Source organism: Siphateles boraxobius, unplaced genomic scaffold (genome assembly GCF_051911475.1).
Source record: "Siphateles boraxobius isolate OS27281-9 unplaced genomic scaffold, OSU_SipBor_1 9, whole genome shotgun sequence".
In the NCBI taxonomy this organism is placed as follows: domain Eukaryota; kingdom Metazoa; phylum Chordata; class Actinopteri; order Cypriniformes; family Leuciscidae; genus Siphateles; species Siphateles boraxobius.
This window is the reverse complement of record NW_027509219.1, coordinates 22,627,318-22,654,041: the sequence shown is the minus strand read 5'-3', so window position 1 is coordinate 22,654,041 and position 26,724 is coordinate 22,627,318. Positions and strand designations below refer to the sequence as shown.

The 26,724-nt window shown below is 40.4% G+C and overlaps 2 protein-coding genes and 1 non-coding gene across 7 annotated transcripts; 1 reads left to right on the top strand and 2 right to left on the bottom strand.

Annotated features, from left to right (window-relative positions):
• Nucleotides 1-221: 221 nt before the first annotated feature.
• tbc1d25 (TBC1 domain family, member 25) lies at nt 222-10,508 on the top strand. 3 transcript variants are annotated; one of them, XM_077223607.1, is made up of 7 exons: nt 222-452; nt 2,420-2,529; nt 2,682-2,836; nt 3,176-3,300; nt 4,353-4,541; nt 7,060-7,335; nt 7,421-10,508. In XM_077223607.1, the coding sequence occupies exons 1-7, from the start codon at nt 408-410 to the stop codon at nt 9,131-9,133; spliced, it is 2,613 nt and encodes an 870-aa protein (XP_077079722.1). In that variant the 5' UTR covers nt 222-407; the 3' UTR covers nt 9,134-10,508. The 3 variants fall into 3 exon arrangements, with proteins under 3 accessions (XP_077079722.1, XP_077079724.1, XP_077079723.1); XM_077223608.1 differs by lacking the exon at nt 222-452 and adding an exon at nt 1,015-1,157; XM_077223609.1 differs by lacking the exon at nt 2,420-2,529.
• A 2,128-nt stretch (nt 10,509-12,636) lies between these two features.
• trnaf-gaa (transfer RNA phenylalanine (anticodon GAA)) lies at nt 12,637-12,709 on the bottom strand. The gene has a single exon. It is a non-coding gene; the product is annotated as a tRNA-Phe (tRNA).
• A 2,369-nt stretch (nt 12,710-15,078) lies between these two features.
• LOC143732982 (properdin-like) lies at nt 15,079-26,717 on the bottom strand. Of its 3 annotated transcripts, none has more exons than XM_077224475.1 (12): nt 26,206-26,717; nt 26,027-26,114; nt 25,732-25,817; nt 19,616-19,757; nt 18,111-18,277; nt 17,856-18,026; nt 17,585-17,779; nt 17,329-17,502; nt 16,468-16,659; nt 15,739-15,850; nt 15,482-15,593; nt 15,079-15,391 (listed from the first exon to the last, which is right to left on the bottom strand). In XM_077224475.1, the coding sequence occupies exons 3-12, from the start codon at nt 25,784-25,786 to the stop codon at nt 15,383-15,385; spliced, it is 1,329 nt and encodes a 442-aa protein (XP_077080590.1). In that variant the 5' UTR covers nt 25,787-25,817; nt 26,027-26,114; nt 26,206-26,717; the 3' UTR covers nt 15,079-15,382. The 3 variants fall into 3 exon arrangements, with proteins under 3 accessions (XP_077080590.1, XP_077080591.1, XP_077080589.1); XM_077224476.1 differs by having other exon boundaries at nt 25,732-25,898; nt 26,206-26,425; XM_077224474.1 differs by having other exon boundaries at nt 25,732-25,794; nt 26,206-26,425.
• Nucleotides 26,718-26,724: the final 7 nt, after the last annotated feature.

Below are 26,724 nucleotides of genomic sequence, written 5' to 3'. Positions count from 1 at the left end.
ATTAATCCAATGATGTAATGCAATGTGGCGTCATATCCTGTTGTTTAAAATTAGTCTGATGTCAAGGAGACAGTCTTTGCTATGAAAAGAACAAAATAATGTTGATTATCATGATTATTGATCTAAGTGGACGAAGCACTGATTCCCCTTTGTAATCACATATTAAAATATATTTACACTTTTTTTTTAATACATGAAAGCTTTTTATATCCTTGTAGTTGGGCTTTTATTTTGAAAATTGTCAGCAAGATACTGGTTGTTTTACGTCTCTTGTTAACGGAATTTTCAATGTACTTGTCGAAGCTGTAAGAGAAACGGCTACCTCCATCCATTGTTATTTTACTTTCAGTTTTTAATCTGGATGACGATAATCTCTGAACGGGATACCCCAAAGCGGACTACCCACCATGTCGGCTGAGGAGGAGAGGGGGGTAGTTCGTGTCAAAGTCAAGGTGAGAAATTGTGGGGACCAAGCGGCAGGTAGAAACCCCAATCACACACACACACACACACACACACACACACACACACACACACACACACACACACACACACACACACACACACACACACACACACACACACACAGCATTTCACGTAGTCCAGCCAGGCCAGCAGTCAGACAAACCAGTGTCTGGTTGCATGTCTGCGTGTTTTAGAGCTTTTTATCAGCCCTATCTTCATGTCCATCGCTTTTACTTCGCTGTCATCTTTGTTGTTTACACATCGTGACCGCATCATAATCATTCGTTTGCAATACATTCGAAGTGCATTCGTATATAAGTAGATGTGTAATAAACATGTTGTTTTAATCCATATATCAATATTTTTAGAAAAATAAGTATCATACAATTTAATTTTATAGTCATCTTTTGAGGTTCGCGTCACATAACTGTTCAACAAATACATATAAATCATATACAATTTATTCGTTGTCATACTTACGGTCATAATGAGTGTCACGTGATCAACCTGCCATGTAATTCTCTCGCTTGTTTTTCATTAATTTCTCAGGTACAGTCGGTTTTAATGAATACGAAAAGAAATGTATGCAGATGCAGGCCTTAGAGAACCTCCATAAATGATTTATTGGAACTTAACAGAGGGGTTTTGCAGGCCTGTTTCTTTAAGAAGTCTCTTTGGACATAAGAATTTAGGTCAGTGAATTTAATTTTAATCACAGTGAACTTGTAGTTAATCAAAGAGCTACACTGCCATGTCACTGATTCTTCACACACAAGATTAAAATAAACATGACTTACCATTTTTTATCTTCCATTTATTAAAAGTCTATTGTATAATTTTCTGTCAAAACACACAATTTGTAAACACAAACACACACACACACACACACACACACACACACACACGCATATATATATATATATATGTGGTTCTGATAGTAGTTTTCAACACCAGAAAATAGAAAAAAAAATGCTGTTGTATTTAATATATGAAATTCAATTTCATATGGTACCATATTTACATATGGTTTCATACTGACATAATTATATGGTAATTGTGTCAGGACTTTCAAGGTTTTCTGTGTCTGTAATATATGGGGTGTCAAATCAGTCTGAAACAACCATGTAGGCTCAATTCATTTGTTCATGCCATAGAAGTGAATGCTACATTTTAGATTTATGACACATTACTTTTGTTTTTGACAGTGTTGATCTTTAATGAGTCAGTGTTGCTATTGTTAATTAAAACTATTTGTTTAAGGTAATTAAATATATTTATTAGAAATAAAAAAAACTAATAAAAATGAAAAAAGCACAGTAAATAACTAAAACTATCAGGGAACAGACAACTGAAAATATAAAAATATAGTATAATTATTAAAAATATTAATAAATATTGTAAAAGTATATAAATAAAACTTTAACAATGTTAAGAAAAAAATAGAAGAAGCTGAAGATACACCTGCAAACATGAACGAATATTTATGAACATTTTAAAATTAAAATTAAATTTATTCTATTCGAAAAGTTTCGTATACTGTTTTGTCCCAGTACTCAAGAGTCAGTGGTATCAGATTACAACCTAAGTTACAAAGTTTTGAATAGTAAATTAATTTAGGTTTTGTGTGAACCCTGACAGATGTGCTGCAGTGTGTTTTGCTTGGGAACGATGACCTTGTATCGCCGCGCTCGAGGTGTTTAGCACATGTTTAAAGTTCAAAGTAATCTGTACAGCCAGAGTCAGTTTCCCACAGTTGGTTACAACATCGACAGAGACTCCACCTGAGTAAATAATGTCCCCTGATTAGATGCATTTCAGTGGATAGAGTGATTAGCCCTTCAGGACCTCAAAATTAAGATAAATAAAATGTGTTTTTGTAAAATAAATAGGGAATGTAGCCCATTTGCTTTGTCTTTCTAAAATCATATTTCTACTCCACGCTTTCTGTTTGCAGAAGTGTGAAGGGGTGTTACCGGTGGAGTTCCGCTCCTTTGCTGTAGACCCTCAAATAACCTCATTAGAGGTGTTGCAACATATCCTGATACGAGCCTTTGAGCTGAATGGGTGCGTGTGAAATTACAAAATATATTTATTTTTGTGAAAATTCTGATTTAGATCTATTTAAAAAATCGATAAGCCAATTTTTATGGTTATTTAATAGCATTGATAGATAAATTAATTGCAGCAAACAAATTATTTTCTTTGGTTTCCTGCAGGAAACGTAACTTTGGGATTAGCTACCTGTCCAGTGACCGCGGGGGTGTGGAGGTCTACGTGTCTCTGCTGTCTGACTGGGATTTAGATGCCGCTTTTGTCAGTGCGGCAAAGCCTTTCCTCCAGCTAAAGATGGACATCAAACCGTCAGAGGACAGTGAGTGAACCCTTTTTTATTTTTTGGATCATTTTTCTTCCATTCAAACGATTATACTGAAGCTATAAGTATTGTTGAGTGCATTTCCTGAAACAAAAAGATATCAAAATAATTAGTTAAGTGAGGAGGGGGGAGGGAGGATTCAAGTGATTGTTCTGCTATTGAGTGTATTTTCTTGAGAAAATGTTTATATTTTTTAGTACATTCATTTATGGAGTCTACATTGTGTCTTTATTGTACACAATTATTTGACAAACATTCTGCATTGACCTTTAAATAAAACTAATCCAGTTTTTAAAAGCTGTTTTTTATGTTTTGTTTTCTTATATTCTTCCCAAGGTCCTGTTTTGGAGGATTGGGACATAATAAGCCCTAAGGATGTGATTGGCTCAGATCAGTTGCAGGGAGAGAAGAGGTCATTGACATCTACTGCACTTCCCTTCACACAGTCGCTGCTGTCCCAGGTTACTCATGATGTTCTTGACCATGTCAGCCAGCTGTTTTACCAGCCAGTGTCCACTGTGTTCAGTCAGGTTCACAGTCTGCTGCATTTATACTGTAATTCATGGCAATTCGCCCCAAACAATGGAACGCATTAGATATTTCAGGAGTTCTTGAAGGCGAACGCTCTTTTGCTCCTGTAAGAAACAGCTTTGTGCTGCTTTTGTGCTGATTTATTTAATAAATTAAAGTTAGAGGGAACATTTTCTGCATTTCACTGGCCTTGGACACACTGTAAAGTTTCAGGAGTGACAACCGCATTTAAATTCGGTAGTGAATTCCCTAAAATGTATAGTTTTGTGTGTGTATGTAACATAACCAATTTCCGAAATAGCGATGATTGACACATTGGTAACCATAGAAACGGTCTGTGCATTTGGTATTCACAATTTTTGACTAAAGTAATATTTCAGTGACCAAAGACTTTAATCAAACCACCGTTGATAGGCTGATTGTTTGGGCTTGGCTCATAAAGCCATCCAGTTTATGGAGTTAATAAAGGGGGCAGGAGCGTGTCTCTCAATATAGTATAAAACATTTGGATTTATTCAGGTTTATTATGTGCTTGTTTTTGTTTAGCGGATTTTTCTATCAAGATCTGGCAACATTAATGAGTCAAGGCTCCTTCCCTGTGATTTTCTTGCACATACAGAAGAGACACATCTCTGATACTGATATCTTGTTCTGTACACGCTGTGTAGAATTTTGTAAATGCGGTTGTCACTACCTGAATTTTTCATTAGATAATTCATTTGTACAATTCGCTTGTTTTTCCAATAAATTACTGATCTCTGTGTATACAGAACAGGACTAAACAAAATTTGAATTGACAATTTAGCTGCTGTGTGTACATGGCCATTGATAACTAATTTATCTTATTCCAGATGTTTTATGGGTTAGGAATGTTTCTTTCTATCTATCTTCCAACTAATATCATAGATGTAACTAGAAATCTATATAAATTCGGAACATTTCTTTGACCTATTCCTCACTTCGTACACACCTCTACATTCAGGTGGGTCGCACTCTATCGCGTGTGCAGCAGGCCTTGAGTTGGTCCTATGGGGAGGAGGTGAAACCATTCAAGCCTCCCTTAAATGATGCTGAATTCCACTGTTACCTGAACAGCCAAGGTCAACTGACCCGGCCAGAAGAACTTAGACTTCGCATATATCATGGTGGGGTTGAGCCATCCTTACGCAAGGTAACCAAACTGCTTTACCATTATATAACTAATCTACCATGAGAGAGTGAGAATGGGATCAATGACTACGTTTACATGCAGCCAATATTTGGGTTATGGTCGGGTTAAGGTCACTATTCAGGTTTCTGAAACATTAGAATAACCCGTTTACATGCGTGAGCAGAGAGAGTTACTCCTGTATACATGGAATTGCAATATCCCGATGTAAACGGCGACCCTCGGTTAGCGTCTGGACGTACGGAAACCTTAAGACGCAATATGCGTAATTTCCGATTCTTCTTCCTGTATCCAAAGACAACAGCAGCAGCACGCGGATAATGAAAAGTTCGGGGCAGATAGCGATCGCCTTTGTTTGCGCTTTGGTGATGGTACTGACCTCGCTTCAAAAGTACGCTGTGCTGCGTCTCGCCATGTTTACTTCCGGTATACTGCACGCGGGTTTTTGTATGCGCCGAGAAGTTCCTCTACTCAAAAGACCAAGATTCCTTGCGAATTGAACATGCACAGAACACAAATCATTATGGGGATATGCCGATACGCTTTTACATGACCAAAAATTCGGGTTAGAAAAGGGGTACCCCAGGTATCATATCCGGGTTTTTAAAATCCGTTATATGAGCATATTCATGTTTTTGCCGGTGTTTACATGGCCGTGCGTGAGCGGGTTATTGCTAATATCCCGGTTTTGAACGGGTTACTGGCTGCATGTAAACGTAGTCAATGACATTGTGAGATACAGTGATCTAAACCTTTACCTTCACAAACTTTTTCCAGCTTTGAATACAAATTGAGTTAACGAAGCCATTTTTTTTTTTTGTAATTTATTTATTTAAAAGCTCCATAATGTGTATCCAGAGCTTGAAAAAATACATTTGATATATTATATATAATACATGCATATTTGTGTGTGAGTATTTTTACGACCCTGGTCTAGGGTCAGGGAGGTAAACTTAAATAAAATGTTCTGAAAACCTGTTTCTTTCTTTTCTTTTTTGTTTCTTTCAGTTTCATCTAAAACAAAAATGAAGCAAAGTCTTCAGGGTTGGGCAAGTCCAAAACAATGAACAAAACGGGCACTGACTGAAATAATTAAAACTGAATAAACTCTGTAAAATAAATAAAATAAATACAGTGGTCTTACCCAACTCCCCGGCTATCCCAAACACAGGAGAAAAGATATATATGAAAATAAAAATGCCACCCTACCACTCCAAAAAGTATGTATGTACAATATTTACAGAAAAAGGGCAACACAACTGCCACACTAACTAAACGAAATGAACACTACAATGGATAGAAAAACTAGGGACAAAAGTCAAAATAAGGACACTTTACAATAGTAAGCGAAAGAATATACACAATTTACAGATCATTAATCACAACCAAACTACACCACTGCAACACTCTCTCAGAACAACACGCCAACAACATCATCTCTTCCACGACAGCATATGGCATATTTCAAAGGATGCTCCACTCCAGTCCGCCAATCCCGTGGATACTCTAAACACTCACGCAAACATCCCCACACACAGGGAAAGAAAAAAAAACATCAATACGTCTTTGGACTTAAAGGGTTAGTTCACCCAAAAATGAAAATTCTGTGAGTAATTACTCACCCTCATGTTGTTCCAACCTCATAAGACCTTTGTTCATCTTCGGAACACGAATTAAGATATTTTTGATGAAATCTGAGAGCTTGATCACACCTCCATAGACTTCTAAGGGATTGAAACTTGCAAGCCCCGAATAGTTATTAAAGACATCGTTAAAATAGTCCAAGTGATTACAGTGGCCCAATCTTAAGTTTATCAAGCGCCGAGAATACTTTTTGTTGGAAAAAAAATAAAAAATAACGACTTTATTTCAACTATTCATTTCCTTCTCTGTGGGCCTCGAGTAAGTTCACTAGTGTAATAGCGTAAGCTTCTGTTGTTGTACGTCACACGCATCACCCACATGACCAGCGTCGGCCAATAGTGAGCCTACGTGTGACGTAGCTCTACGCAATCATACTAAGTTAACTGACTAGAGGCCCACAAAGAAGGAAATGAATAGTTAAAATAAAGTTGTTATAACACTACGCAATCACACTACGTTAACTGACTAGAGGCCCACAGAGAAGGAAATGAAATAAAGTCGTTATTTTTGTTTGTTTTTGCGAACAAAAGTAATCTCATCGGTTAATAAACTTAAGATTGAGCCACTGTAGTCCCTTGGACTAGTTTAACGATGTCTTTAATAACTTTTCGGGGCTGGCAAGATTCAATCCCTTAGAAGCCTATGGAGGAGTAATCCAGCTCTCAGATTTCATCAAAAATATCTTAATTCGTGTTCCGAAGATGAACGAAGGTCTTACGAGGTTGGAAAAACATGAGGGTGAGTAAACTATCCCCAGTATAAACATCTTGAGAGCAACTTTCGCCCTGACAGACAACTCATGTCTATTAAGTTCCATAGCAGTCTTCTTTGCATTTTAGTTGACTTTTTCTTATCCATTTCTGTATTTTTGTGACAGGTTGTTTGGCGATACCTCCTTAATGTGTACCCAGATGGTCTGACAGGGCAGGAGAGAATGGATTACATGAAGAAAAAGACGAGAGAGTACGACCAGCTGAAGAGTGAATGGACGGCACGGGTCAGCTCAGAGGATCTGGAGTTCATTCGGGGAAACGTTCTGAAAGATGTTCTTCGAACGGACCGAGCACATCCTTACTATGCGGGCTCAGAGGACAGTCCACATCTCACCGCCTTGACCGACCTCCTTACCACCTTTGCTATTACACACCCACAGGTAAACATATGTGTCAAACCTTTGATGACACTAGGATTTGCCTTTACTTCACTGGAATATGAACTTTCCTCATTTGTTTTCACAGGTGTCTTATTGCCAAGGCATGAGCGACATTGCGTCGCCAATCCTCGCCGTCATGGACAACGAAGCTCACGCCTTTATCTGCTTCTGTGGCATTATGAAACGTCTTGAAGGCAACTTCCGCCCTGATGGACAACTCATGTCCATTAAGTTCCAGCATCTCAAATTGCTTCTGCAGTATTCAGACCCTGAGTTTTATGCCTACCTAGTCTCGAAAGGTGCTGACGATCTGTTTTTTTGTTACCGCTGGCTGCTTTTGGAGCTGAAACGTGAATTTGCTTTTGATGATGCCCTGCGAATGCTGGAGGTCACCTGGAGCTCCTTGCCACCTGATCCACCTGAGACAGAGGTGGAGCTTCTGGGGCCAGCGCTTGAGGCAGATCAGCCCAACGGCTCACAGAATGTCCACCAAAATGTGGACATGGAGGAGATGGAAGAAAAGCTGACAGAAAGACAGAGGAGACGCCACATGCTTAGACCGTCTCGAGAGGAGGCAGATGGAGGACGTACCCTTGTCGTAGAAGAGGAGGAGGGGCCTCGGAAGGAAGGCGAAGGAGAGTATGGTGTAGATGAGATGGTCAATAATGATGTCACATCTCCGACTCGTTCATTTGAAAAGCAGGCCAGTTTTGGGGAATTCAAGTATTATAGTGGCCGCAACGAGGACAGCTTTGAAATGAATGAGAATGAATGCTCCGATCCCACGTTATCTCCCGTACACTTTCAGTCTGCACAATCTACGTTGCAATTCTCAGTCCGCCAGTCCACAGAGGAAAGTGAGGACGACCCTGGAGAAAAAGAACCTCTTATCGGTAATCATACGCCGTCATCTCCAGGACAGAGAGACTCTCCCAATGGTCAGGCAGCTTCCCCAGCATCATCTCTACCTTCCTGTCCACCAAACTGGAAAAGTAGCTCCAATCAGTCACTGGAAGCATCTAATTCTGCGACCAGTTGGAGAACGGCATCTCCTGATGCCCTGTCAAAATGCACATCCTCTTCCTCTAGTGGGGACAAAGCCGAGTCTCCTGATAAACCTTCTGGGGGGTTCACATCCTCACAAGCTGTAATAAACGGAACTGGGTCTCAGTCCCCATCAGTGGTCGCAGGGAAATCTTTACTGGCGTCTCCATCGCAAGGTTACAATCGTTCACTTCTCTCTTCACCAATTTTATCTTTCAGCAAGTCCCCGTCTTTGCCCAAAGCATTCTCCAGTAATCTCCCCTCGCCATGCAGACCCACTGGGTCTGGCTTATCCTCTCCAAATACAAACAAACCAGAAGGAAGCGGAATTAAACCCTGCTCGCTTCCCCCTCCGCAAGAATTTGGGAAAGGGAATCCCTTCATGCTTTTCCTTTGCCTTTCTATACTCCTAGAACACCGTGACCACATTGTCAAAAACAGCCTAGATTACAATGAGCTGGCCATGCACTTTGACCGCCTGGTCCGTCGCCACAACCTCGGGCGTATTCAACAGCGTGCTAAAGCCCTCTTCGCAGACTACCTGCAGAGTGAAGTATGGGACTCGGAGGAAGGGGATGAAGTCAGCTTGGACTCCCCAGCCACAACAGATACATCCCCCCAAACACCCACCACTAGGCCCCCTTTCCTCAGTGTACAGCCCTCTCAGGGTACCTTCCCGAATTCAACCTATAATCTGGCCAATACCATTCCCTCTCCAACAACTCCCATTGCCCTCTCTCCATCTGCTTCTTGATTCTGTGCATCAGTAGATCGTCTCCAGAAACCAGCTCCGGACCACAAACGGACCCAGAAGCAAGTTTCTCTGTACCATCCCGAGTCACAGCTTACCTTTGTGCTTTATATGCGCTTTATGGAAATTGATTTGTTTTGTTAACAACCAAAGCTTAGTGACTTTCTCTTTGTCTTTTTTTGCCTTATCCAACCTTCCAAGTGAAGCCCCTTTCATTGTTCTGGATCTTTTTAATTGCACTTTATTGATTGTCCTTTCAAAGGGCAGGCCAGTTTGTGTCTCATTTCACTTTGTAAATAACACTTTTAAAAGGCACGTAAAACCCCTGTTATAGTAGCCTCACTTACCTGAGACAAAGCAACAAGATTTTACTATTATTTATTTCTCTGTGCAATCGTTATTTTGGATGAAAAGGGTTGAAGCAGATTATTCTAAGGTTATTCTGGCTCTGTTGTTGTAAGGAGGAGAATGTTTACTCAAGTTAAGCTTTTGAGATGCCCTTGGAAATGTATTAATTAATTTGTTTGACATTGCCTGCAGCAAAGGTGTGTTTGGTATGCTGATATTTGTCAGTTGTGCTTTATGAGAACCTTAAACCTTGACTTTTGTTTGTACAAAACATTTGAGCAGAGGTGAAGCAGCTGATGCATTATCCAGTATCCCACCAATGTGAATCCTTCAGTTGTAGAATAGGTAACATTCAGCCCCAATCTTGAATTAATCTCTGAACTACTAATACAGATTTACTCTTCTCTGGTGTACAACAGCTATTTGACCTGTAAGCTGTGGTTCTACATGCAGTGGATGTTTCAGTAAAGCACCACACCTAAGATCAACATAGAGAATGGCTGGTAATTTGGTGTCACTTATCCTCGTCTTTGTTGGAGAAGTGCCTCATTTCACTGAATTTGCCATTTTTGTCTCCGACGTTTCTGTGTAAATATAATTTAATTGCTTTCATCTATCTTCCACCAAAGGTTTGTCTGGTAATTCGTTGCCATAACGACTTTGTCGTCAAGAGGCAACAATCAAGCATCATTGCTGTTAAAAAAAATCACAGAGTATTACAAAAGTGTTTAATGCCTTTAACAGAATGCTTTTCATCTGATACCTTGTAGACTCATTCTTTATGTCTTAATACCAAGTGTTCTTTTAAGTGCTGAAATAAACCTGCACATGGACTAAAAAAGGACTTTCAACTTGAACAGTAATGAGTCCTGTTCATCATTACATGATGTTATGTATACAACATGTATGTATGTTTCTCTGATTCTGATTTGGTTCTATATGATAGTATCTTACTCATACCTGTGGAGAGACTTGCCAGACTGAATGCTTGCAATACTCCTATTTGTATAATAAATTCACTGAATATTGATTGATCAATGATCATTCTTTCACAAAGCAAACAACATTTAAACCATAACACATAGAAAGAGTAAACATTATCCCTGGCTGGAAATTGAATCTTAATTTTGGAACATGGTAGGTGGTTTCTAGCAGGTCCAAGATGGTAGATTGTATTGGGCCATTAAAAATGTGAACCAGCTAATGATTAGCTACCATGTTCCACAACGCAGCAGTGTAAAGGGATAGTTAAAAAAATTTGTCATCATTTACTCATCCTCAAGTTGTTCCAAACCTGTATGAGTTTGGCTTCCATAGTATTTTATTTCCTAATATGGAAGTTATTGGGGTACATCAACTGTCTGATTACCAACATTTTTTTAAATATCTTTTGTGTTCAGCAGAAGAATGAAACTCATACAGGTTTGAAACAACTTGAGGGTGATTAAATTATTAATTTACTCACCCTCAAGCCGTTAAACGACTGTGTTAGATCATTGAGGTCATCTCAACAAAGATTGTCGATGGTTCCAAGATCAAGACTGAAGACGAGAGGTGACCGTGCATTTTCTGTTGTTGGTCCAAAACTGTGGAATAGTCTTCCTATATCTTTAAGGCTGATATCCACAGAGTCTGTTTTTAAATCTAAGTTAAAAACCTACCTGTTTTTACTGGCTTATAATTGTCCTTGATTTTAATGTTGAATTGTTAAATTGGTGTTTCTGATGTAAAATCCCTTTGTCCCTTGCTCTGCGGTCGGTTTTTGTTTTTAAGATATTTATTCTGTTGTACAGCGCAATGGCCAACTACTGTTGCTTTTATTGTGCTATATAAATAAAAGGTGATTGATTGATTGATTGATAAATTATGACAAAATTTTAATTTTTGGGTGAACTATCCATTTAAGGTAGATTTTTCCATCACAGATTAGCAAAATATTACCACTTTCCAAAGTAAATTGAAAAAGTATATATGCCATAGATAGCACCTTGATTTGGTAGACACAAGGTCCCTATTTAGGCATGAACATTAGTTTTATTTAATTATTAATGAGTTAGTTATTGTGGTTTTTGTTTCTTTAGTGCCATAAGTCATTTGAACATCTTGTTGCTGAAAGGAATGTTTAGTTTTTTATTATGCTTCTTAGTGACATGTTGTCTATTTCAGTGCTTCTTTATCCTGTCTTGGAGACCCCCACCACTGCACATTTTGGACATCCTACCTATTGGACAGAATGGACACAGCCAATTCGGGTCTTGCAGTTTCTTCTAAATGAGCTGATGAGTTTAATCAGGTATGTTATACAAGGGAGACATCCAAATGTGCAGTGGTGGAGGGTCTCTAGGACAGGGATTGAGAAGCACTTATCTATAATTCCTTTGAAATGGCCAGAAAGAATCTTGGAAACATTATTGGTTTGATGTAACTGATTTAATGTAGCTTTAGAGTCAATATAACTTCAAAAGCAAGATTCTTGGCACACAGCTAAATTATGTAATTTTGTGGTTTTGTTTCTAATGCAATTTTGTGACCTAAGTATATTTGATTAGAAACACCATTTCTAACTTCCAACATTTTGCAAAAGTTTTGATCAGCACAATACTGTCTACTGGCTTGCAGGATTCTAACATTCCTATAGTACCAGACGAGAAATGGATTTGATGTTATTAGAAATGTGCCCTATATGGTAGAGTTTGTTCAAGTTTATTTTTAAGTAAGAGGAAAATAAATTAGTTTCGAACCGGAGTCATTTGTGTGAATTCTGCGAAACGAAGGTGATAACCAGTACCACGGAATATAGGAAAATAGTATAATAATAGTATAATACGCACAACTTATGTATGTCATATGATGTGCATGTTAAAAATTAAGTCAGCTCAAGTAATGTGTAATTTAAGTTCTGGCAGATTTTTAAAGTTGTATTAAAAAAAAATAAACCAACCACGGTAATAAACTCAAAGTGAACAATGGGTTTTCTCTAGACCTGGTTCTTTCTTAAAAAACACGTGCAATTCAATCTGTTCTCTCCATCCATTTGATAAATTTTAAATGAGAGAACAGCTGATATCAGTTCTTGAGATACATTTTTTTGTGAGTCTATTGAAACTACAAATGACTCGTGGGCGTGGATACTGACACCGTTTAGGTTTGTGTCAAAATGCCGAAACCCGGGATCGAACCAGGGACCTTTAGATCTTCAGTCTAACGCTCTCCCAACTGAGCTATTTCGGCGGATAACATGATATAAAGCGTGCATTTCTTCTGTACCAACATATATTTTATTTTGAATACTTATACATTTGCTTGTATACAAAACGATGTACCACAACAAGAGAGTATAACTCTCTGAGACTGACAGATCTGCCAACTTTTTTAATTAAATGGCAATCTACCCAATTATTTTAGGGGGACAGTCCGCCAATAACAACGGCTTGTCATTTACACACACACGTTCATTCTGAAACCTCTATAATGACTTGTTTTAAAATAAGCATACCATCAATCTATGGTCGCAGTCGCTCATTTCAAAGGCTGCTGCGCCCTCCAGTGTTGGCATTTGTCGGCCGTATACGTCATCGAGGATGTTTTATTTAAGAAAAGTAACCTTTATAAATTCATGTAATTTATGTAATCCTTTTCTGAAATGAGGCAGCCTCGATAATGTTTAGGGTCGACAAATACGACCACAAGAGGTCGCAGCCTTCGAAATGAGACAGCTTATAGTCACACCAGAGCATACAGAGCGAGAGTCTCTATATGATATCTATGGTTGCGACAACTCCATTGACTTAAAATTGAACGGTTTTTTACTGCAATGGCGGCTCGCGGACCCTCTCAATAGTTCCCGGAAGTAGCAGCAGCGCGGTAGAGTTACAGCCTATTTTTTGTACAGCAGAACAGACCGTTTGTGATGCACTTTTAAAAGGTAAGACGTTTAAAGAATACGATTGTATATTATCAGTACATCTGATTTAAATTAACTTTTGTATTAAAGCATGCTAGTTGATTATTGCTCTCTAAATTAGTAGTTTTATGGGACGTTATCAGGTAAAATAAAGGTAAAGTTAATACCGCATTACAAACCATGAACAGCCTATTAATGGTTAAACCCGTTCTATTAATGCATGTTTATCTTTTGTTGTGTAATAAGAGGCAAAGACTTCTAAATAGGGTTTAAATATAACATTGAGGAGTAACGTCAATTGATAAACAATTGTGTTCATTGTGTTTCTGTTGACTATTACCATTATGTTTCAGCTCAGCTGATTTGTACTGATGGGAAATGGAGATGGAAGTTTATAAGTAAGATTAAAAACCATGCTTAAAACGTCAGCAAGCCATTTTCTAGATCAAATCACACTAGGCTAAATGGGGTATTATAAATACCATAACTGTATTATATACGGACTACTATATACAATTTATCCCGTTTTGTTTCCTTGATCTCTTTCAACACAAGAGGCACAAAGGGGATTCAGTGGATCCTGAAGACTCCTGCACTGACGCTGTACCCTCACCTTCACTCTCAGCTCCTTGGATTTTGCAAGACTTTACTTGCTCCTTATTTTTAATAAACAATAAACTTCCCAGTGTTGGTCTTTGTGAAAAAGTGCAGATACACCTAAGTATGATTAGCACAAAATGTTTAGTTCTATTTAGATTGCTCCTGACTTGAGCATATTTCTGCTCTCTGTGTCGGACGGTACAAGAACAACATAGAGGAAAGGACAGACAACATGCTTTACGTGCAGTTTATTAGACATTTATAAATCCCTTTGTGCTAAATCAGTGCAAAAGTGTGTGTATATATATATATATATATATATATATATATATATATATATATATATATATATATATATATATACCTGTATATAGGTCATTGACAAATAAACATTTTTTTTTTAAATCTTTTCAAAACTGATGTAATGTATATTTTTGTGTCATGAACAATGTATTTAAACAAGTTTCAGTTGTGAACATTTCTAAGTGTTAAAATTCACCTGAAAGTGTACCAACCTACTCATACTTGAAAGCAGTTTTTACCGGTATTTGATAGAGATCTACAAGGATCAATTAGGCTCCTCTGGACAATGCTTTATCATGCATACTGTAATTACCATAATAAGAGAGCCATGTTTGCAGTTGTGCCATTCTGACATGCAAATTGCTTGACAAAAGGTTTTCAATTATCTCAACAGCTATTAAATCTACAGGAATGTATAGAATTTGTTTATATGAACGGTTAAAGTGATGCCATAGAATTTCATTTTTATTTTTTTTATTCTTAAAACACCATTTAAATTAGTATTTTAGTCTGTTCATTTGTGCGGACAGTTGCACAACCTGACATTTTGGGGGGGTTTAAGATATAACAGGACTATAAAATATATTATGTATTCATTTATATAGTAATAAGTGCATAAGCATTGTAAACATTAAGATGAATGCAATTTTACTTGTTTGCAATGGCTTTTTAAGACAATCACCTGTTTCCTGCAAGTCTCCTGTCCTTGTGAAACCATAGTGAACATTACGTGATAACCCTCGCATTTTTTCTTCATTCGATTAATTGTTTGTAGGTAGTATAACGTCAAGCATTTTCTCACATTTGCATTACTTTAATATTTTATTGTGGCAACAAAGAAGGGTTTACAGAAGTGTGCATTAATCAGCAATCAATCATTTTATCACATACACTATGTTGCATTACTTTAATACTTTATTGTGGCAGCAAAGCAGAGTTTACAGAAGTTTGAATTAATCACTATTCAATCCAATCCATATAACAAAAGCTAACAAAGCAAGTATTTATTTTTTTCTGTTGGTAGTATATTTCACAATATTTAACTGCTGTGAACAGCGACTGGTCCTCTTGTCTTCAACAGCTACTGGACTCTCTGTTCAGTCATCCTGATAAAAGTGAGAATATGTAATTAAATTAAAATGTATTCAATTTAATTAGCTAAAATTAATATACATATGGTCTGAGCATAATCGTACAACGGAATTCTCGCACTCAGGCACATTTTTACATGGTCTTCTCTCTGTTTGATTTTCCAAACCCGAACAATCCACCTTTGGCTTCCCTGAGAATATATTCAGGTCTTTGGTACTATGAGAGATAAAGAAAAACAAATAATATGTACACTGATTGTGAAACAATGCACAACCTACGTATGTAATTGAATTGCACCCTTATATGATTTATTATAGACAACATTTTCTTTCATTTAGTAGCATGAGATGTTTTCCCCTACCGGTATTCAGAGATGTTAGGAACACACTTTCTTTCTCTTGTTTGTGCAGAGTTTGGTCCACAGTTAGGTTTGCAATAACTCCACTTGCTCCACTCTGACAAGACACCATCCACTGAACATAGTAAGAGAGTGTTATTTGTTTGAAAAACTGACCTTCCATCTGTGATGTTTTGGAAAAATCCTATTTTTGTCTGAAACTAGAAGTCATCTAATATCATCATTCACAATGTAATGAATGTCCATTTTGTTTGAGATGTAATAACATTAAGTTTGTAAATTTATAAAATGTTAGACATATTGATGCTAAAGTATAAAAATGAGCATGAATTGTATTTATGTAGCTTTCAATTGAAAAAACAAAATGCGCTGTGCACGAATATACCTACTTCCAATCTGTTCATTGTATTCTAAAAACAGTACACCAAAAGTGTAGTATGTCTTAATTCATAGTATTCGAAAAACAGTAGACGAAAAGTACACGGATGACCTACTACTTCTGCCAAGTTTCTTGAGTGCGTATCCAATGGACAGTTTACAATACCATGAAGCAACAGCAGAGGAATTGTGAACACCAGTGAAGTGTCTTAACTGACACCATGGCAGAAGCACTTCATCCGAATTTTATTCATACTACTCGTATTCATACTATATAGGTTCAACTTCAAACCAAATGTAGTACTTAGAGAGAATGCAATTTCAGACACAGATATTAATTTTCTTTGCACTCACTGCTGCAGCCATCAATGTCATAGCAGTTGCCGTGTTGAACAATATCTCCTTCACAAAAGTTTCCCTCGTATTTTCTACCATCACAGTCCCTTTCTCTCCTTCGTTTTCCTTCCCTTTGTTTACATTTGATTTCTCTAGTGGAAGGTTTCCTACATGAACCCCACTCACTCCATTCGGTCCACATTCCATCAACTGACAGAAAGAGAGAGACAAATGTATTAAGTTTAAGGGTTAAATCACCCAAAAATGAAAATTCTGTTATCAATTACTCACCCTTATGTCATTCCAAACCCATAAGACTTTGACCTTTGGCTCATCTTCAAACCACAAATGAAGATATTTTTTATGAAATCTGAGAAATTTCTGTCCCTCCATTGAAAGTCTATTCACCCAAAACTCTGAATTTTCAAAGAATTCATAAAGAGAATATAAAATAAATCCATATGAATCAAATGGTTTATCTTCTGAAGAGACATGATCGCTTTATTTGATGAGGAGATTTCATTTAGGCTTTTATTCACATATAAACATTCAGAGAATATAAACAGAGTGTATATATGTTTAAATGGATTTATTTTACGATTTTACAATCTCTTTATGAACATTTTAAAGTGCCAGAGTTTTGGGTGAATAAACTTTGAATAGAGGGACAAAAATCTCAGATTTCATTAAAAATATCTTAATTTGTGTTTGAAAGATAAACAATAATCTTATGGGTTTGGAACGACATTAAAGTAATAGATGACAGAATTTTTATTTTTGGGTGAACTATCCCTTTAAGAAATTAATTTGAATACCAATATTATCACACATGATTTTTTGTTCGTTTAGATCAATATTTCATTGTGTCACACCACTTACTTGGACAAGGGGCTTGAATGGTGCAGAGACCTTGTTTTTGCTCTTCACCTCGACACGGTCTGCCACCATGACTAGGTTTAGGAGAATCACACAACCGTCTTTGTATCTGCTGGCCCACTCCGCACGTCACAGAGCAGGCTGTGGAACCTGACCAAAGGCCCCAGTTTCCATCAACTGTGGAGCAGAGATATAAAGCTCTGGTTTCTACAATTCTCATCTTTTTGGCAGTTTTGTAGAAGAAAATAAAGTATATTACTTGGGCAGAAAGGTAGTCCGCTGCAAGGGCGGGTGTCAGTGTCAGAGCCCTCGCAGTCTCTGCCAAGTGGAAACGTGGATGGAGTGGGGTTGGTGCAAGTCCTTTTACGACGTTCTTCCTGAATGTTATGTCCTTCAACAAGACAAGTAACTGGACAGGGACCCCAGCCTCCCCAACTGGACCACCCGCCATGAGCTAGACATTAAATGGCAGCATGTTCTTAATTTTTAGTATCTTCTTCAGTAAGTAGAAAAAAGAAAACTATACTTACTTGGACAGATAATTTCAGTGTCGCAAGAAACGATTTCTTCCTCTTCACCGCTACAGGAGCCCCCACATTGTGGTACTGGGTTAGAGCAGGTTCTTAGCCTTTTTTTTAGTCCCTTTTCACACGTGACTGAACATGGCTGCCATTTCCCCCACTCTGACCAGCCACCTTCCACTGGACAACAAATTTAAGGAAACATGAGAAAGCTCATAGAAGCCTTTATGTCTAAATGCAACAATTACTTAATTTTCTTATTACCTGGGCAGCAGTCTTTTTTCACACATGGTTCAGTTTGAACAGTTCCTAGATTCTCAGGGTCTGAGCAATTATCATCTCCGTAACAAGAACGTCGCCTTTGCCTTACTCCCTCTGTACAACTCACCGAGCACTCGCCCCAGGAAGACCACTGAGTCCATGCTGCTGGCCTGGAGGTCAACATACAAGACTCTTCTAAAGGATTTTATGGAATACTGTACAGTACCCGCCAGCGTTTTTTAAAAAGAAAAGTTGCTAGCCACCGCAGGGTTTTTGGTCCTTTACTTTTCTCAAATATTTCATGGCCCCAGAATATTTTGTTGTATATCTGAACATGCAATAGGCTATATGAAAATAAAGAACAGACCCTCTGCTTTAAAAAAAATAAAAAAAATAAAAAAAATTATTATAGCTTCATGCATTCTTTAAATTTTATCAATTAAGTCCCACTCTACATTTATTCTTGTTTGAGAAGCCGTTTCATCTGAAAATAGGTCACAATAGCGGAAAAAGACTATCACAACATCCATTTCAAGCTGACTATAAGCACAAAGGTATGGAAGCTTGTTTCCGCCACAGAATAAAAAATAAAAAAGGTAATTGTGACTTTTTTTATCTCACAATTCAGACTTTTTTTCTCACAATTGCGAGTTTACATCTCAGAGTCAATTCTGAAAGTCAGAATTGCGTGATATAAAGTCACAATTGCGAGTTATAAAGTCAGAATAGTGTGTTATAAAGTCCCAATTGTGTGTTATAAAGTCACAATTGTGAGAAATAAACTCGGAATTCTGACTTTTTCTCCGAATTTCATGTTTATATCTCGCAATTCTGACTTTATAACACGCAATTGTGAGTTTATTTCTCGCAATTGTGAGTTTATTTCTCGCAATTGTGAGTTTATATCTTGCAATTGCGAGCTTATATCTCGCAATTCTGACTTTATAAAACACAATTGTGAGTTTATTTCTTGCAAATCTGACTTTATAATGTGCAATTGTGAGTTTATATCTCAGTCAATCTCTGTTGATTGGATTTTAAGATACAAGCTTGCAGTTCATTGTGAATGGGCTGGGATTAAGTCAATTTATTGATACAGAACTTAATGATTGGGATATGTCAGCAGAGAGAAGTCTGTCATATTCACTGGAAGATCGAGTTATGCCATTATGATTAACATCCAAAAAAAAAAAAGGAAAACATAAATGAAACAGACATGGATGAACCGTTAACAATAAGACATGCATTTACAAGATTGATAGGGTGAATTTTCATTTAATGTCAACTTTAATATTTATTTAGGCTAATATGAAAATGTATGCAACGTCACTTTCTTTGTGGAAACAAATGAACTATATCTATGAACAATGAACAAATGTGTTAGGAAATAATTCTCCCATCTTAAAATCGTCATCTGGAGTTTTTCACTTCATTGAAGCTCAATGTGGCATTTATCGTAATAGGATTTTGAACATGAACATCATAAGCATCAGATCAATAAAACTTACCTACAGGACCTACACACTCCATTTGCTTCTGTGTAGCCGTAGTTAGGGTTCATGCAACAGGCGTCTTTTTCAACCTGACCCAACAGATCATCACATTTCCCAGTGGACACCAAAAATGCTGAATAACACACTATCTGTGAAACTTCAAAAAGACACCAAATGAATGAATGACAATTAGGGTATAATAAAACTTGGAAGACTTGAAGACCATTTGAACTCACTCTCGTGCACTATCAAGATGAGGGCCTCAACTCCCTCATCCTAATCTACATCTCTTTCCCTAGACCCCACACTCCCTCCTACTTGTGGTGAGATCTCCCAAACTCACACAAGAATCTAAATGGTTTAATGTGAATGATTATCATCGAGTTTTATACATGTTTGGTTTTATTTGAAATGTCTCAGTGTGACTGGTACAAATGTCTCATTCCCAAAGAAGTAAACCAAAAGGTAATAAAGTTCTGAAGAGTTTGGAAATATCTTCCACAGAAGGGGGTGTATTTGAGTTCCCTTTCGAGAGGTCTCTCCTATTGCGTAAGTAGCTTACACTATGGGAAAACTCCTTTTCTCGAGAATATTGAAGTCTTTATTTAAAACGCATTACAGCTGCACAGCAGACAGCAATGAGCGAAGGAGCTCGGTGATTGGCTTTGCTGCGGCAACTTGCTCAAACCAATGACGGGGCGACTCTGAATGCGCGACCAATGAGCGCGCCTCGTGCCGCCACGCGTCAGAGCCCGCCAAGATGGGCGTGGCCAAGAGCTATATATTGGGCGCCCCGTCATGAGAGTTCTTTAGATTTAATCTCCTTCAGCGAACACCTTCTTTGCTGGATCCTCCGGATTATTGAAAGCCTTCGCCGCAGTGGAAAAGCATACCAGCGGGATTGCTACGAGGACGTCGGCATCTTCAGCCGCCTTCGAACGCCATCCTACTGAGCCATCCGGCACGCTACACGCAAGTATTTACATCTGTTCGCCCCGCGACATTTGTAAAAGAGCAATTTTCTGAGGCGTTGTTTCAAATGCCTTCCTGCGGGTCGTGCAGAGACCTTCTTCCAGACGGGGACCGTCACATCATCTGCGCTCCCTGCCAGGGCCGGGACCACGCAGAAGCTGCTTTGACCAAGGGCGGATGCCCGGAATGTGACGACCTGGGTCTCTCCGCACTGCGGGCTCGCTTCGCTGCTTTCGCCGCGAGCGAGCCCATCGCCGACACCCCTCTGTTTGAGCCGCGTGTTAAGAAAAAGCGCCGCTCACAGAGGCTTCCTGAACCTGAGCTCAGTGACGTCACGCCGAGCCAGTCTCCGCGTGCTTCACCGCCGCTCTTGTCTTCCCCACCGCCGGTTCAGTTCACTCAGCCGGACCCACACCCCTCTAGCAGAGCGGTGGGCCTTGTGACTTTCGGCGCGTCTGAGGACGACTATTTGTCCATCGACGCTGCATCTGACGACTGGCCGGGGTCCACTTTCGACCCCGCCCCGTCGACGCTAACTAACACGAGTGGGGGCTCCACTATGGATACCGCATCCTCTCGAAGGCCGTGGAGGACCTCGGGCTCGATTGGTCTACTCCCGAAGAACCAACCCGAAGCCGACTGGACGAGTGGTTTCTGCAGGGGCGCCAGCAGGCCCCTCGGCAAAGGCCTTCTCCTTTCTTCCCGTAAGTTCACGACGAACTCACCAAGTCATGGAAAGCCCCCCACTCTGCGCGTCTGAAGCCTTCTTTTTCTTCGTCGCTCTCCTCGGTGGACGGCGCGAAGTAAAGGGGCTACGAGAGAACGCCGCCCCTCGAGGAGTCCGTGGCCAATCATCTCTGCCCGCTCTCCACCACCGGATGGAAAGCCAAGGCTTCCCACCCCTCGAAGCCCTGCCGCACTACTTCGGCTCTCGCTGGTCGCGCCTACGCCGCCGCCGGCCAAGCTGCGTCAGCGCTTCACTCAATGGCGGTACTTCAAGTGTTCCAAGCCAAGCTTCTCCGCTCCCTGGACGAGTCTGGCCCCGAACCCGAAGCCTTCAAGGACCTGCGCAGCGCGACTGACATAGCCCTGCGAGCCAAGAAGGCCACCACCCAGTCTATTGGCCGTGCCATGGCTAATTTGACTGTTCTCGAGCGCCATTTGTGGCTGACTCTGACGGAGATGAAGGACGCGGATAAGGCCCCGTTTCTCGACGCGCGTATCTCCACCAGCGGGCTGTTTGGACGGGCAGTTAAAGGTTTCGCCGAACGCTTCACTGAGGCCCAGAACGCTTCACAAGCTATGCGCCATTTCCTGCCTAAACGCTCCAGCTCATCGCAGAGCAGACAGAGGCTGCCACAGCCGCAGCGGGCTAGAGCAGCCCCCACCGCCTCTCAGCCCGCGCCTCAGACTGACGCTCGACGCCGCTCGCGCTCCCACAACCGCGAGCCGCCTCCTGAGCGACGGGGTCCTCGGCCCAAGATTGTGCTGAACCCTGAGCCTCGAAAGCCTTCCTAGCCACAGGAATGAGAAGAGAGAGTGCGTGTCTCGCAAAAGCCGGACCACTCTCTCTGCAAAATCTCAAACATTACCCAGTCCCCTTACAGGGGGCTGGAAATGTCCATACAGCAGTCAATGGGCCAGTCATAGAGCTCGCTCACCTGCAAACAAACGCCGTTTTTACGGCGACACACAGAAAACACAAAAAGAGTCTTTTTCTGCCTCTGTCACTAAGGGTTCACATGTCCACAAAGTGTGCATTCCCAGATACTGTCAAAACAGTGCCAAATTCATTCCCAGCTCAGGCTGCACGCCCCATGAATGTAGATCACGTGCCTACAGTCATGTACGCACCACTACACACAAGCACTGTTCACACAGTTATGAATTCATCCCCAGTAAAAGCGGGAAACATTATAAAAGTGACGCGTGTGCCTACCACTGTCTATGCACCCCCACTTATAAACACTGTCCCTACAGTGTCAAACACAACCCCAGCTCAGGCTGCGAGTCTTACAGACATAGCGCGCACTGTTGTAATCACACACGCGCCCATCCTAGATCTCAGACACCTGAACAAAGCACTAATGATTCGCTCGATCAGAATGTTAACAACCAAACATATCCTCGCGCAAGTACGCCCAGGAGATTGGTTTCTCTCAGTGGATCTGAAAGAAGCTTACTTTCACATTCCAATAGCGCCTCATCACAGGCCTTTTCTGAGATTCTCTTTCGAGGGACAGTCTTACCAGTACACAGTACTTCCGTTCGGCCTGTCCCTGGCTCCCCGTACATTCACGAAATGTATGGATGCAGCACTTTCCCCCTTGAGACGAAGGGGAGTGCGAATACTGAATTATCTCGACGATTGGCTGGTCCTAGCACAATCAGTGAGTCAGTTAATAACAAACAGATCTTGGATTATCAGCCATCTAGAATGCCTGGGTCTAAGAATCAATTTTGCAGTGGAGATGTCTGTCTGGAGATGAAAGCGGTCGCTTTGGCTCTCAGAGCCCTGCTTCCACATCTAAAAAACGAACACGTCCTGGTCCGAACGGACAACATGACGGTAGTGTCGTATATAAATCGCCAGGGTGGACTCAGGTCGAGCTCCATGCATTCAATGGCCAGGAGACTCATCCCTATGGTCCCAGCACAACTTGCGCTCGCTGAGAGCAGCACATGTGCCAGGCGCGCTGAACCAAGGGGCAGACATGCTATCCAGAGACAAGATTCTCCCAGGAGAATGGCCTCTCAACCCGCTGACGATTCAGTGGTTATGGAAAATCTTTGGCGAGGCGGAGGTCGACCTCTTCGCCTCCAAGGAGAATGCACACTGCTCTCTTTTCTTCACGAAAAGCACGGACGCGCTCGCCCAGAGTTGGCCGAGCCGCCCCTTATATGCTTTTCCCCCGATCGCGATGCTGCCACAGGTCATCAGTCGGGTCAGAGAGGAGAAAAACGCAGTGCTCCTGATAGCTCCACTCTGGAAGAACCAAACATGGTTTCCAGAATTGATGCAAATGCAATCTGCACCACGGCCGATTCCACTGAGGCCAGACCTCCTCAGTCAGGCCAGCGGGATGATATTTCATCCCTGCCCCGATCTGTGGGCCCTTCATGCATGGCCCCTCAACGGGTTCCCAGGAACCTCACGAGTGGTGCTGCCTGCTTGGAATTCGGACCTAACGACTGCAGGGTCGTCCTTAGGCCAAAACATGGGTATATTCCTAAAGTGCTCACCACTCCCTTCAGAGCACAGGTTATCTCCCTAACTGCGCTATCGTCTCCAGCAGACGAACACAACGCTAATCTACTCTGCCCCGTTAGGGCTCTCAGAGTGTATTTGGAGCGTTCTGCCCTATTCAGACAGACAGGACAACTGTTTGTATGCTTTGGCGGCCGTACGAAGGGTTCCGCCGTTTCAAAGCAGAGAATCTCTCACTGGATAGTTGAGGCTATAGCTCTGGCTTATGAAGCCAAGGGACTTCAATGCCCCTGGGGAGTCAAAGCACACTCCACCAGGAGTGTGGCTTCTTCCTGGGCGTGGTCGAGCGGGATACTGATCGAGGATATTTGTGCGGCGGCAGGCTGGACCTCACCGTCCACATTTATCAGGTTTTACAACCTACAGGTCCCGACATTGCATTCCAATGTACTATCAGCATGATGCTAGTAGAACTATGAGTTTGTATCTAGATTATGTATGTGCTTGTGTCACACTGAGCGCCTTCTAGCCGCTCTTTACTTTTTTCCCACATATAATGCTCGCCTCTGCCGGCTAGTTGGATGATAACTTTGCTTTTTAGCTCAGGCACCTGCCTCTGGCTATCATAAGGCGAAGTTCAGCACGCACGGTGTTTTGCATCGTGTTCGCATAGCGTAAGCTACTTACGCAATAGGAGAGACCTCTCGAAAGGGAACGACTCGGTTACTAACGTAACCTCGGTTCCCTGAGAGGAGGGAACGAGTGCTTGTGCTTGGTTAGTTCGCTTCAGTCGTTTTAACCTAAAGAACTCTCATGACGGGGCGCCCAATATATAGCTCTTGGCCACGCCCATCTTGGCGGGCTCTGACGCGCGCGGGCGCGAGGCGCGCTCATTGGTCGCGCATTCAGAGTCGCCCCATCATTGGTTCGAGCAAAGTTGCCACAGCACAGCCAATGACGAGCTCCTTCGCTCATTGCTGTCTGCTGTGCAGCTGCAATGCGTTTTACATAAAGACTTCAATATTCTCGAGAAAAGGAGTTTTCCCATAGCGTAAGCTACTTACGCAATACTCGTTCCCTCCTCTCAGGGAACCGAGGTTACGTTAGTAACCGAGTCGTTATCACCTTCCAACCATTTGTCTGAATGCAAATGTCCCACTGTTAGCAAATGGTTACTTGCAGGTAAATGTCCACTGTGAACCATGTTTAGATTTGAAATGAGGTCTGGGTATATAATGAAACGCAACGAGAGCTCGGGGCTCTTTTCTGTATCCAGAGAGCCGAGCCTCTCAGCCTCATGTATTTCTTGTCGAGTAAACATTTTTCCTCTTTGTTCTAGAGCATATGATGTTTTGCATTGATTATCTTTGAATTGATTATGAAATTGTAATGATACATTTACCTGACATAATACATTTTTTATATTTGATTATTCTAATTGACTTTTACATTATTTTGATTTAAGAGTTTAAAAAGAATAGTAAAACATTCGCTCACATTTAATGATACACGGATATCATTAAAAAAACCTTTTTCATTTATGGAGTCAGATGAAATAACGAGTTAATACATATAACAAAATGTATTGAATTAAACCAAAAAATACTTTGCCGCGAGAAAAGATTTGTAACGCGCAGAAACCTTCACCCGCTGATCGGAAGACCCCCATCGGGCGCGGCCTTACAAACTTATTACACAGGCTACTGTGTGATATCTGTTATAGCACATGCAGATTTGTATTATATTCAAATAATTAGCATGATTCAGTTGTTTCAGTGATTACATTTTGATTCTGATTCACATACACAGTAAAGTAATACCAGCTCAATTCAGTATTCGGTACAAAAAGTATTTGAGGGAAATAAATTGTCAGCAAGCCATATTATTTCTTAATATTCATTTAGCCTACATATTATTACATATTTATATATTGTCACAAAGTTCTCCAAACCTGATTGCTGGACATAAATCCCGAGGAGCACAATCCCCAACAAGATCAGATTCATGGCTGAATCTGTGTGACAGAAATTCTTGATTCTGAATGTGGAAAGTCATGTAAGTTGGATTTAATAAATCCTTTGAGTAAAATACTCTGGCTAATATGACAAGTCAAAGAAACTGCAAAAAAAAAAAAGTGTTTTGGGGTTTTTGCTTAGCGCTGATCAAATAAATCATTAAAGGTTCAAATGTTAAGGGCATACATAATAAAATCACTATTTTAACAAATTTAAATTTTAACCACTTACCTCACACACTTTCTTTTCTTGTGGCAGTTAAGATGCCGTAAAAGCCAGTGGTTTGTTTCGCCTTGCCTCAATAGCGACTTTCAAAAACCTTAGAGACGAAAACAGGAATTATTCATTGTGAAACTTCTTAACCAATTTCCCTTATTCGAGTATGATTTTGCAGATTCATCAGCATTTACCTGCTGTAAAAGAAAGTAGTTTCAGTTCAACTTCCACCACCCTTTCAGCATTTCAACACAGCTGTTGTGTAAAGTCACGCACGGTCAAAACGTGTCTCTGTTTCTTCAAATGTATCATACCCCCCTCAAGGCCCACATGAATGCATGTATTTTGGCTAAAAGCTGAATACTGAAATAAATTCTGAATGCAAAATAGGCTAATCGTGCGATCCGTGCCGAGTTTTTCGGGGGTGGTGGTAGAAGGGGGTGATCGGTCAAAAGCTTAAGACCTCCGCAAGACCTAAAAAAAAAATCTCATTTACATTTAGCCTATGACTATTATGTAAATAGGAAATGTAAAATATAATTAAAAAAACAAATTCAGTCATTTGCCAGAACGTTGCCCTTTTCTCCCAGTTTCCACTCTAATAAAATATATATAGGCCTAGCCACTTTAAATATAGCAAGGAATCTAATTAGCCTATTTTGGGAAAGGCGGAAGTGCTTTTTCCTCAGTTTTCCTCTCAGAGTGCAAAGGAA

What these genes read in the sequence shown, in the direction of transcription:
- tbc1d25 (XM_077223607.1), top strand. Translation starts at nt 408, where the DNA reads ATGTCGGCTGAGGAGGAGAGGGGGGTAGTTCGTGTCAAAGTCAAG. An exon ending in CGAGCCTTTGAGCTGAATGG is followed by an intron (nt 2,530 to 2,681) that starts GTGCGTGTGAAA and finishes GGTTTCCTGCAG; the next exon opens with GAAACGTAACTTTGGGATTA. An exon ending in TTGCTATTACACACCCACAG is followed by an intron (nt 7,336 to 7,420) that starts GTAAACATATGT and finishes TTGTTTTCACAG; the next exon opens with GTGTCTTATTGCCAAGGCAT.
- LOC143732982 (XM_077224475.1), bottom strand. Translation starts at nt 25,786, where the DNA reads ATGAATCTGATCTTGTTGGGGATTGTGCTCCTCGGGATTTATGTCCAG. An exon ending in CATTCAAGCCCCTTGTCCAA is followed by an intron (nt 16,660 to 17,328) that starts GTAAGTGGTGTG and finishes TCTTTCTGTCAG; the next exon opens with TTGATGGAATGTGGACCGAA. An exon ending in TGACATTGATGGCTGCAGCA is followed by an intron (nt 15,851 to 16,467) that starts GTGAGTGCAAAG and finishes TACTATGTTCAG; the next exon opens with TGGATGGTGTCTTGTCAGAG.